A 13369-nucleotide genomic window follows, 5' to 3' on the forward strand; every position below is an offset into this window, starting at 1 on the left:
TGGTTGGAAGGGACACACTCCCATTTCAGAAACTTTGGCAATTTATTTGTTTTAACACATTTTATCAATAAAAAATGTGTCAATATAGTTGTTCAACAACACAGTGTAGTCACATTGCTGTAATTGCACCAGGGTCTTGGCCTATTTGAGTACAGACTCTACAGATGGCCCAATCAAAAATCTGAAAACAGACGACCCAATTAAGAATTAAAAACAAAACGAGAGGGGAATTTGCCATTTTGAGTACAGACTCTACAGATGGCCCAATCAAAAATCTGAAAACAGACGACCCAATTAAGAATTATTAACAAAACGAGAGGGGAATTCGCCATTTTGAGTACAGACTCTACAGATGGCCCAATCAAAAATCTGAAAACAGACGACCCAATTAAGAATTATAAACAAAATGAGAGGCGAATTTGCCATATTGAGTACAGACGGCCCAATCAAAAATCTGAAAACAGACGACCCAATTAAGAATTAAAAACAAAACAAGAGGGGAATTTGCCATTTTGAGTACAGACTCTGCAGATGGCCCAATCAAAAATCTGAAAACAGACGACCCAATTAAGAATTAAAAACAAAACAAGAGGGGGATTGTCAATGCTCAGCCTCTCTGTTTTGAATTGCTTGTGGCAATTGATATGTGAACATGCTGGAGACTAACTTTGATTAAAGGGAAGCAGCTTGGCGCAGGGTATTTTCCTCGCCTTCCACCTCTATGGCCCGGGTTCGATTCCTGCCCCGGTCCACCTGTGGATTGGTTTTTCAGTCTGCCTGATTCTGTGGCCCCCCCCCCCCCCCCCCGATGTGTTTCCAGCCTCCCACCTCTAAAACTGAAGAAAAGTCATGTATCGTCTCCTATGTTTCTTCAAGCTTTTGAGCTACAGTGCTTGTTCACATTTGAAGAATACTCAGTCTCTTCACCAGAAAGAATTAATTAACCCTAACCCACCTCACTCCTCCAAAATCCTCCTGGCGGTTTTGGAGGATTCTAGAGGATTGAGGATGAATGGTGATTGAAGCACATGAGGATTTTGGAGGATTGAGGATGAATGGTGATTGAAGCACAAGAGGATTTTGGAGGATTGAGGATGAATGCATTTTGAGGCAGGACTGTCTGATGATTTTGAAGGATTTGGCGTTGGTAGATCCTTCATTTAAACACGAGTGCAAAGTTTTGGGATGAGGAGGATTTTGGAGGATTGAGGATGAATGCATTTTGAGGCAGGACTGTCTGACAATTTTGAAAAATTTAGGCGGAGTTGCAAAATTTTTGAGGATTTTGGAAGATTGAGGATGGTTGTAAGCAACAAGGGCCTAGGGGGTTAGGGTTAAAACAAAATAAAATGAAAAATAGCTACAGCACTCTCAGTCGAATTCCGAGCCAATTGTTATGCTCATCTCATCACCGATAATCAAGGTCTGGTGGAACCACTTGTTGGTGTCAAGTACAACTAAAGTTGGATAAAAAACAAAAAGGCCAATTGAGCACTGGTTGAAAGTGAAAGATTTTGAATCAGGAAATGAACTTGTGTAATATCCATGGGTGAAATTCACGACGGGAAGTTGCAAAACTGAAATACAAAATACGTTACTTTTTATGTCGTAAATCAATTAAGTGATGAAATCAGATATTGCACATGACACTACCATAACATTGGGTGTCTTCGGTTACATGTAGCTTTCCCTGTGAATACAACAGGTTTCCATTCAAGCAGGAAGCTGTGAAATGAGGCTAATCGAACGCTGTATTTAGAGGCATTTTAGGAAAATTAAAGGGCCCATGTGATTTAATTTTTTTTAATGCAATCCTTGTACCGGTAAATGCACCTTTGTGTCCCATTTAAAATTATTGTCAATTTTCTTTTTGCCATTTTCAAGGGTATTTTGGTGCCTTTTTTGGATTTTATGCTAATGCCAATATCCGTCGACATGAGCAAAGGTGTGATGTTATTTCAGGCAGAAACCTCAATGTTAGGCCGTGTCCGAAACGGGCTTCCAGAGCTACGGCTACGTCTATTGTCAGCGCGTCTCTGCGTATTTCTAATGGAGCGAAGACCTAGACCTAGCTCTAGACAACAGATTCGGATGCAGCCTTTACAGCTATTTTCAGCGCCATAAGTTGCCAGAATTCTGGATAATTTGCTGTTGCAAATTTTCTTTTCTTTGGTGATTCCTTGTGTTGGTACGTGGCAGTAAGCCGATGAGCAAACTTTTCTTGCAAATGTTTTCAATGAACACATTTTTTGGGTTCACAATTTGTACAGAGAACCCCTTAACTGAACAGTGTCTTCCTGAAATGACATCACAGCAAACAGCGCCCTCAGTTGACCTGAAAAGCATGGACATTTTGTTAATGTTTAAAGAAGTGCCCTTTTCAATAAAATTAACCGGAAAGGAATGCCAGATAGTTTTCATAGATTGAACAGAAGTAGGAAGTGGTATACAAATATTGAGTGGCTCAGCGTGGAATGGGAGGAATATTATCGCAAGGTAAAATCTGGACTTTACCATTTCACGAGGCGAAGCCGAGTGAAATGGAAAAGTCCAGATTTTACCGAGCGATAATATTCCTCCCATTTCACAATTTAAAGCCACTCAATATTTGTTTTATATAACTGACATATAGATCCTTGTCATTTGATATATTTTATTTCAATACAAAACTGGAGGAAAATGTATTTCTCTCTTTGAAACCACCCCTTCACGAAAATGTTTGAATCCAACGCTGTAGCGCTTGCTCTTTGGAACAATACGCGCTACGCGCAACGCTGAACGCACACACCAGCATGCATTTGCACACAAATACCGCGTCATGATCCTAACTGTTGAATAGAATTTCCCATTCCCCATGGGCGGATAGTACTTTTTGTCGTCTGCTCCGCTGGCAAAAAGGAATTAGTTGCATTATTGCAACCAGATTAATCATTTCTGGAATTGTCAGATATGCTCATAATTATCACCAATATGTCCGTCCACATGATCACATAAATAATTGGGAGTATCTCTACATTTGAGTCGTAAATCTCCACATTCAGTTCAAGTTCCCGCAATCTTAAATCCAGCCACAAACTTGTTCAGTTATGTCATTACACTCGAGCAGTCACCAGAGAGCGAGCCGGGGCAGTGGTGGGGGACACCAGGGTAGACACACGCGAGGATCACGTGATGACTAATTAAATTCTCTTGTGTAAGTTTTACTCACACGTGTAGGATAATTGAACCACTCATTACTCATAACTACACATACATAGGCCTATTATTCATGAGAAAGAGCTTGCTTTTTCTCAAACAAGGAATTATGTTAAAAACCTAATTTGATTTGATTTATATCACCCTGGTGCAAAAATTCCATCTTATAATAGTTTATGCGGTGCCCGCTGCTATGTACATCAGATTCGAACTGGCCAGCCGATCCCGTTAGCTCGGTGGTCGAGTGGTAAGACATCTGCACTAGAAAGCAGGAGGTCGTGGGTTCGAGTCCCACCCGAGTGATTTTTTCTAACTTTCACTCGGGAGGTAACACACTGAGTATACAGTGTTTAAAACGTCGGTGAAGGGCAAAACCTAATTTGATTTGATTTATATCACCCCGGCGCAAAAATTCCATCTTATAAAAGGAATTATGTGCAGGGTAAATATGCGCATGCGCAGTTGACTATCTCATGGGTTACCTGTGCAATAGTCTGCTACGTATGCGCTTTACTTGGCAATCGTGGGTCTATCGCACAGGGGTAGTGGGCACAGAGGCACCATTAGCTACATGAAAAGATGGTGACGCATGCCTTCACATTCCTATTATTAAAATGAGGTCATTTTGAGGACATGGGTGGCCGGGGTGGCACAGTGCGTTAAGAGCTCGCCTAGCTCTCCGCTGTGGCTCGGGTTCGATTCCCGGCTCAGGTTACTTGTCGATTCTCTCCTGTGCCACGAGGGTTTTCTCTGGGTTCTTTGCTTTTCCTCCCTCGACGAAAATTAAGACTTTCAATCTGGCTGTGCTTCGTGGAATGACATGAGTTGTATGGTGGCTGCCTGAGACGCTTTTCATGCCTTCATCAGCTCGACCATGTTGTAGCTGTGTCCTTTGTAATTCAGCAAGGACTATAAGCGCTCCAACTTAATTAACTATCATTTAATATTGAGGTCATCATGATTGTCACACTTACTGATTTCACCTGGATGAACTTCGACCTCCAGAATTTGGCACTCCAGGTAGCATTCCGGTGGCGGTTCCAGGGTCCACCTCTTGTGACCTTTGATCTGTGCTTGCCAAGATGGCAATTCCACATCGTCTATCTGTATGAAAGAAAATATTACATTAACATTTATGAAAAGACGGTGATGTTAAGGGCTTGCCAACCGAGGTTTGGAAACAGTGGAATTGCATACAGACCCCTCGATCATTCCTTAAAAGTAGGCCTGGGCGAGTAGTGAATTTTTCCACCCGACTACTCGCAAACAAATTACTGGAGAGTAGTCGCGTACTCACGAGTAGTTAACCAAATTCCAATAAAAGCAGAAAAATGACGAATACGTCAGTATGACGCAAAGTAAGTTACAAGCAAATAGTGAGCAAGTCACACCACATTCTTCAGCACTAAGATATATATCCTTAATGTGTGTCACTTTAGGTAATTTGCTTTAATATTTGTTTTGGACGAATGGAATCCTAGGGAGAGAGAGGTGGAGGGAGTGATTTCCCTGTTTGCAGGGGACGTATTACGCTGAGAACCCTAAAACCTAAAATTGCTACTCGCAAGTACCTGCTTTTATTTGTGCCAGGACAAGTACTCGAGTGATGAAAAACCATGAGTAGAACGAGTAGCATAAACTACTCGGAGTACTTGAGTAATCAAGTTTCTCGCCTAGCAGTGGTACTCCCGAGTATCTATGGAAGTGGAAGTAAAGATTGAGAACCATTCCTTTGACAAATGATCAACTTCTGTAACTATAACCACAGTGTTCAAATATTGGTTGTGTTTCTCACGTGCATGTGTGCCCCATATCCAGGGCTGCCCATGAAGATCCAGTCGGTCTTGCTAGACTCGGACTCAGGAGGCAGGAAGTATGGCCGATGGTAGTGCTGCCGGAGCGTGTTCGCTGCTGTCGAGTCGCAATTACTCCTTGAAACACAGAGAAAAGGTGTAGTAGTATCAAAGCATCATTTGGTGACACAAGCAACGAGACCTAAAAACTGGACGCACTCATAAGTTGTTCAAATGTTTTATGCCAATCTCGTTACTGCTGTTTGAACAGTCACAGACAGTCAAAAAATCAATCCTCTGCCACTGCCATGCTAGACACCAACAGTCAGATCATATTTCAAGCAAGCACTGTGATTGGTCAAATTCAGTCAACAGACAAAAGCAGGTACGAGGTAGGCACAGCTGGCTAATCAATCACCTACAGTCAAAGCATAGCTGTATCAAGATACATAAACTGTCATAGCCAGTCAATCCTGCTTTACGTAGGCTGGGGCTCTTAACTATTAAAAACAGTCACTTGATTGAGTTTGACTGAAAGGACAACTTTGCACAGAGTGTATCTTAGCATAGGAGGGTTAATGCAAATTTCTCTCTTGAACTGGGCAAGTTTCAGACCAAATTTTGATAAATATTTCAATTTTTTTTATTGATGAATTTGACGACTGTATGCTGTATTTCCATCGAATACACTATTTGGGTGAAAAATTGATTCTCAGTACATCAGCGACACATTTCTCACAGACAGTTATATTCTGCCAGGACGAAAACAAAAAAAATCTTGACTTGAGTTGTTCCATTATTGAACAGATTGCAGCATTTTAGATTTGAAAATGCTAAATATGCACCGACTAAGGGAGTTTATGTGGACCTACCATCCAATGTACCAAGGAGCAGAACCGTCCGATAAGTTGGCTCTCTCGGGGGCCATCTCAAAAACCTCCTTTAAGCTGTCAAACTTCGTCTTGTAAGGGAAGAACTGACAATCGGGAGAGTTGCTCTCAAGCACGGGACTCTCCTCGTTGTAAATATCCTTGAAGAACTCAAAGCTGAGGAAGTTGGGCGCCGTCCAGTTCCCCATGCCGTCCATCACGACGACAGGCCGTGCCGTGTAGGCGTAGACTCGCTCGAATTCCTCCTGGGTAAGACCAGAGAGTTTCCTGATGTCACCAACGTCCCGGCAGATGCTGCAATTGACCGGCGGCCGGAAGAGATCTTGGAGCAGCTCCGGCACGTCCACTAGGCACGTCTCTGTCTCAATGTCCTTATCCATGAAACTCTTCATCCAGATCTCACTGAGGCTCCTGTGAGCCTGGGCTATGCGAGGGACTTCTGGAAGATATTGACCGACAAGCAGCAGCATAAAAGCGGCGTAGCCAAGCAGCACTGCGATGGCTACTATCAAGTACATGACTGCGCAGAGTATCTTGACAATCCTGGAGGACGGCTTTGTTTGGCCGAGGGTCTGCAGCTCCTTAAATGATGCCAGCTGGGCTATCTGGACCTCTGATGCCCCTAGTTCTTGAAGCCGTCGATGAATCTCCGAAAACCTCTTGCGTGCATCCATCGCTGAGCTAATACTGGGAGTTACCATCTGTGGATTTGACAATATCGGTAGGCTATTCAGGTGATTAACAGTGGCTGTTTGATTAAAGATGGGTAATGGGTCATGCCTGCCAGGAGAATTAAACCGTAAGAAGAAATTTTACAAAGGTTTATTTCAAGAAGGCGTAGGCCTAGTAGGAATATGAGGATTGCATTTGATGCATACATTCAAAATTGGAAATGTTTCTTATTCTCAAAACAAAGTGTTTATTTAGCCGTGAATCGGTCTCGCATTGCTTCCATTAAGCTGGTAGATCGTACAGCGCCCTCATGCATAATATATGTAGGAGTAGGCTTAGACCATTATAAGATATTAAATTACCATTCGTCGTCTAGCGAACGCGTGGCCTAGTGGACAGACACTAGAGAGCCCGCCTCACAAGCAACACCGCTCGAGTTTTGAGTCCCAGCGTGACCCATGATCTCGAAACTTTGCTTTTTGAGTCCAAAAAAATAAGAATTGCTACTTTTTATTGCACGTTAAATCGAATCCTAACATTGCAGAGTACAATGTATTTCATCTCCTGTTCCTGATTTGTGGCTCTGGAGGATCTTAGTTTTATGGGAAATAAAAGACTGAATTTGTAGGTCTGATTCCCATCTCTTTAACACAAGTCACAATGACATTGTTGGCGTGGAACTAGCTTGGAATACCCAGTTCTAATAGAGCGGGAGCCAGGGGGGGTCAGCCTAGCTGGAAAGTTAACCAATTTTCATGTATGCAGCAATGATCCACATGCATACCAATGTAAGGAAATGGACGTCTGCCGGGCACACTGTGGTGGGTATGGTCAGGAGGGCCATGAGAAAGGGGCCACAAAATTGAGCTAGATCAGCTGGTGAGTTAACCCAATGAAACCTACTGGAAAATGTTGGGCCCAGTCCCAGGTATCATGAATGGCCACTGCCAGACATTTTCAGTGGTGGAAAGTGCCCGCCAGACATGAAAAACCTGTATAGGAGGGGGCGTGGCCATAACCCCCTCCCATTCCTTTTCGCCGATAAAGTAGCAACGCAACGATATAGAAAAATGTAAAACCAGTTTGTATATGTGCCCTGACTCTTGTAGAATACAAAAATATACCTTACAAGTAATTTACATCTGACTAATTAACTTAAGAGCGGCGCGAATAGCTTGGAGGGGGCGGGGCTACCACCCTTCCAAGCATATTTTCGCTTATATCATTGCAACGCATTCTATTAATTCTGTCAAATTTTCCTGGCATGTTTGCCGATGCCTTTTGGCTATTTTGTATCCATTTTTAACAAAATAAAGCACACTGTTCTCATCAAATGTCATTGTCAAAAGAAGTAGGTTATGTTCAATATGTACAGTACATGTACATTACACGTGCTGGGTCGGAGCTTATTAAAAAGGGTACAGATAATGAAAACTTACAAAACGGGGTTTTTTTCCCAGTCCATTTCCCTTGTTTTTGTATGCTTTGACAGACATTTTGACACTGGTTAATATATTCATACATGGAAATACATGTTATTTTCACTCTTTTGTGGGCGTGGCCTAAATATTTAAATCAGGGTGTGAATAATTGCATTCTGAATGAAACGAGGAAAATGTATGATTTTGCTGGCAAAACAAAGAGTCAACATTGTTAAATAATTATTATTGTGCATTGTTACTTTTATTTTTAATCATTTTATATAAGTCAACAAAATTAACTGGAGTTATGTTTTGAAATACATGTAGGCACGTATTTTGGTAAATAACTGTGATATTATACTCTGGGGCCTGTGTAGGCCTATATGTACAGTGTTTATAATGTAAATAAATATGTTGATGAAGGGCAAAACCCCAAATTGGATTTACATCACTCCGATGCAAATTCCAATCACTTCAATAGTTTTGGTGCAGTGCCTGCTGGCAGGGGTCAAGGACCCCCCCCCCCCCCACCTCAAGATTTTTCCAGGTCATCAAAAGTGCCCCTCCACCAAAAAAATGGTCTCTCTACATAACTATAGTCAAATTCATTGGGGGACCCACAGAGGTTACTGGCGGGGGCGGAGGACGTATAATGTGCCGTTTGCCGAAGGTCCAAGGGCGGATCCAAGAGGATGAGGGGCAATGGGCCCATGCCTCCCCCCACGATAATGAACCCAATTGTGCTTTTAGTGATAATAAAATACAATAACAAACCCAATTGTATTTTTAGTGATGTCACAAAAAGGCAGCCACTACGTACACCAACATCTTTTCCTAAAAACAAATTGGTAACAGTGGTCAGAAATTGCCTCAGATCTCACCACAGAGCATCTAGAATCCATTTTATTCCGGGCCCTTAAAGCGGGCCCTGAACCCAACGTGCAGAAATTTTTTGGACCCACTTACTGGGGGACCACATTTTTCTGCCAAAAAAAAAATGAGTTTCAGATCGGCCATTGCGGAGGCCGAAGAGCTCTCACTTTCACACCGACTGAAGGTGCCCCATTTTCTGAGCAGTTGCCCCTTTTTGGTGTGCCCCCCCCCCCCCCAGTTTGAAAAGCATTCCACCGTCCCTGCCTGCTGGTACCTTACATCAGATTCCAACTAGACAAACTTGTTTGTTTCTGCATTCAATAGGGGATGTTGAACATTATGGGGTTCAACAAATACAAAACAAATGGGATGTCTTCCTAAAAAGTAAAAGTAATAACAGAAGAGGGACAATTTTGACGATTGCACGTAAATACACACTTTGGGCGGGACGTCGGCACGTTATGGTGAAGTTTCTTTTTTAATTTTTTATGCACATTTTAATGAGATATGTCGACTTCCTGCTGCCCCCCAGTTTTCTGTCCCTACAAATACATCCTAGCAACAAGTGTTTGTCCCCATCACTACGGAACAAGAAAGGTGCATTTGAACGCACCGGGAGCAAAGGGAGAAAGTAGGGGCAATGGTACCCAACAAGTCAGTTTATAGAAATTGGACCTGACGAGGAAAACGCTACATGTATTTAGTTAAATATTTCTATCGGAACCGAAGAGAATAGAAAGGAAGAATTGACGAATTAAAGTAGCAGGTGTATTAAATTTGTGTGAGTACACAGCGTTTATAAATACGATATTATTAAAACTCAAAATGGCACTTACAAGAAAAATGTATGGGGCCAGCACACAAAAGAGGGATTATTGGAGTTGAGGAGAGATCCACAGGTGAACATCATATATAGAAAAGGATACAAAATAGCCAAAAGGCATCGGCAAACATGCCAGGAAAATTTGACAGAATTAATAGAATGCGTTGCAATGATATAAGCGAAAATATGCTTGGAGGGGTGGTAGCCCCGCCCCCTCCAAGCTATTCGCGCCGCTCTTAAGTTAATTAGTCAGATGTAAATTACTTGTAAGTTATATTTTTGTATTCTACAAGAGTCAGGGCACATATACAAACTGGTTTTACATTTTTCTATATCGATGCGTTGCTACTTTATCGGCGAAAAGGAATGGGAGGGGGTTATGGCCACGCCCCCTCCTATACAGGTTTTTCATGTCTGGCGGGCACTTTCCACCACTGAAAATGTCTGGCAGTGGCCATTCATGATACCTGGGACTAGGCCCAACATTTTCCAGTAGGTTTCATTGGGTTAACTCACCAGCTGATCTAGCTCAATTTTGTGGCCCCTTTCTCATGGCCCTCCTGACCATACCCACCACAGTGTGCCCGGCAGACGTCCATTTCCTTACATTGGTATGCATGTGGATCATTGCTGCATACATGAAAATTGGTTAACTTTCCAGCTAGGCTGACCCCCCCTGGCTCCCGGTCTATAAGGCTGATGGGAGATTCTATCCCTAGAACTATGATGCCCCGCTGAGCATGGTTCTAGGAGTAGGGAAATTCCTCATTGGCAAATTTCCCATGTCATGAGCTAAGAGCTGATGGATACTCCAAGCTAGCGCAGAACCAGCCTAAAATAAAAGCCACTGCCAATGTTCAGTGCCATGATGATACTTTCGTTAGGCCTACTTCATGTAGTACTAGAGTAGTATAGTGGTGTTCCCTAAGGTGGCACACTTCGACATTTCTCCCAGACTTTCCTTATGCAGTATTGATGTTGTGCCCATTCTTGAAAATCACGCATTCTTAAGAATGTGCATGCACATTCTTAAGAATGTGCAACTGGATCCTTGCGCAATCTTCGCAAAAAATAACTCTTCCAGATTGAGCGCACATTCTTAAGAATGCGCGACAAGATAACGGTCTTGTCGATGCCGAGCACCGGCTGCGCTTGGCAAGTCTAGCTGCATCCTCGTTCACTGATTCTCAATAATTATACTGTTGCAACGCAAGGCGCTGAAAAGTACATGTAGAGTGGATATGATCAGTATAGGCATATTGATATGGGGGGGGGGGGGGGACCGGGAAAAAATAAGAGACATAATAATACTAGTGGAAAGAATTCTGATTTTTGGGATAATAAAAGCAGGGGGGGGGGAACGTAAGAATGAAGAATGTGAAGAATGAGAATGAATACTGCGACATCCCATCCGGTTCGTTAGTAAAAACGTCATACACGCGCGCACACCACTGATTACTAGCGCCCATTGGCTGCAAACGCTCGAGCTGCGTTAACTTCCGGTTCCAATCGTGCAGAAAGCACTGGAGGTGACGTCACACTAACGAACCGGATAGTGCTAATGCTATTTCCCATTTAAATTGCCACCAATTTATTGTTCACACCCCACCATTACGTTGCAGAGCTGGATTCTATCTAGTCAAAAGAGCAATTTTGGCAGCTTCTGGACATCGTTTTTTTTGTGTGGCATGCATATGATACATACAGGGACTTGTAACTTGTCTAGCCTAAACAAAGCACTTCCCAGACTAGTTCCCAGTCCTCCGTTATTACAAAACTTCCCATAGTGGGCAGAAAAAAAGCAATAATAATTAACAGGTTTAATTTGATTCAAATTATCGTAGTTATACGAGTACAGAAGCATAGAACATTTTCTTTCCTCTTTATATAAATTGTTTCCCTTTTAACCGCTATACATTTCATTTAACATAATTATGTCGTGCAATGTTTGTTTAGATTGGGCAAAATTCATAAATTGTGCACGTGAGAATGAGCGCTCATTCTTAAGAACGCGTGCTCGTTCTTAAGAATGGGCACTCATTCTTAAGAATGCGCGCACATTCTTAAGATTGCGTGATTTTCAAGAATGGGCACAACATTGCCAAACCTCTTTGTTGACAAAATTCAAATTAATTCAGTTTAAATTAATATTAATTTATTAGTCATGTTAGTATTACCTTAATAATTCTCGCTCTTGAACCTTTGTGAACTTTTTCAATGTCATGACATTTAGTCCAAAATTCAAAAACGATGACGTCCGGAAATAGCACAATTCAAGCAAGAACAAATCCTATGAAAAATTCACATTAGGCCCCTAACAATATAAATTTCTTTAAAGTTGATAAATTCTGAGAAATAATTATTGTGTCCCCTCACATACCCAACTACATTTTGTCCGAAAATTAATATCTTATTTTTAGGCGTATTTTAATAAAAAGGTTGTGCACTTCCAACAAACGTTCGGGCAAGATTACCAAAATAATACCATATGCGAAGTTCACTAATTTTCCTCTGAGGCTCTGTATTGACTAACAAGCCCCCAGATAGCAATTTCATGTCATCAAAGTCAATTTGAGCAGTGACTGAGTGAGTGAGAAAATACAAGCACTTTCTTAGATTAGAAAACACTTAGAATTGTTCAGTCCACTCTCAATAGGGTTTGTACACAGAGTGTTGAGTGAACTTCGTATATCGCGTATATGGAAATCTTTCCCCATTGAGGACAACATTCACACTGATTTAATTTTAAAGACTCTCTATTCCTACCTTTAAAAGGCACGCATCACTTCGCGCCGCACTTGCACTGCGTCAGTTTTCACATAACTTCATGACATGCATGAAGTTTGAGTTTGACATGTCGACAGTCTGTCTGCTGATTGGTGGTGAATTCGCGAATGGGTTCCTTATTGAAAATTCGCACACGGGCCAAAAGAAATTCACTCGCTGAGGATCGGGGAATCAAAAACCAACTTCAAAAACGTCTGACAAATTTACCCGACGACTAACAAGGACCCAACCGCCTAGCAAACCACGGCAAACTGTCTGAAAAATAGCCCTCACCCCAAATCCACATCACTATGGACTTGAAGACGTTTCAGTTTATGATACTAGTATAAAAAAACCTCAAATTACATTAATGCGCCTCAATTGTTTCCCCCACTCCTCCACGTGTTCATTCAATCGTGCAGCTATAAAAAAGCCCCCAAAATATGCAATTTGGCAAAATCTGTAGCCGGTACAGCCACGGCTTATTTGAATGGCCCTTCTTGTTTTATATAAAGAAAAACATCAACTTTACACGCCATCGTCTTTAAAAAGTAAGTTTTTTTTCTTCTGGTAACTCCATGATTTGACCATCTTGCTCCTCCATGAGTTTGACCATGGTGACCTCCATGCTTAAAGAGAATGTACAACATTGGTTTTTGCTGTAATTATCAGAAATGAACTATTTGAAGTTAGTATAATACAAGGTGAGTAAAAAAAACCGGCCGAAACCCAAATGTAGGGACTATTGTTTTATTGAAGTTCTGCATGATAGCACTTTCAAAATCTAGGATATGAAAGCCCAATTCATAAACTTTGTTGTAGTACAAGAATCATTCAAATCATTCATGTATAGTACTTTTCAAGTTACGGAATTTTAAACACAACCGTTTTATAATTAGGGTTCTGTCCCGCACGGATCTCCAAAAAGTTCAGTGT

The 13369-nt window shown here is 41.8% G+C and overlaps 1 protein-coding gene across 1 annotated transcript; it reads right to left on the minus strand.

Annotated features, from left to right (window-relative positions):
- Window positions 1–1232: 1232 nt before the first annotated feature.
- On the minus strand, window positions 1233–12528 carry LOC119739455 (bifunctional arginine demethylase and lysyl-hydroxylase psr-1-like). Its single transcript, XM_038214418.1, has 5 exons — window positions 12434–12528; window positions 5861–6579; window positions 4991–5126; window positions 4170–4299; window positions 1233–1457 (listed from the first exon to the last, which is right to left on the minus strand). The coding sequence occupies exons 2-5, from the start codon at window positions 6577–6579 to the stop codon at window positions 1372–1374; spliced, it is 1071 nt and encodes a 356-aa protein (XP_038070346.1). The 5' UTR covers window positions 12434–12528; the 3' UTR covers window positions 1233–1371.
- Window positions 12529–13369: the final 841 nt, after the last annotated feature.

This window comes from Patiria miniata, unplaced genomic scaffold, assembly GCF_015706575.1.
Source record: "Patiria miniata isolate m_02_andy unplaced genomic scaffold, ASM1570657v1 HiC_scaffold_30, whole genome shotgun sequence".
Classification (NCBI taxonomy): Eukaryota; Metazoa; Echinodermata; class Asteroidea; order Valvatida; family Asterinidae; genus Patiria; species Patiria miniata.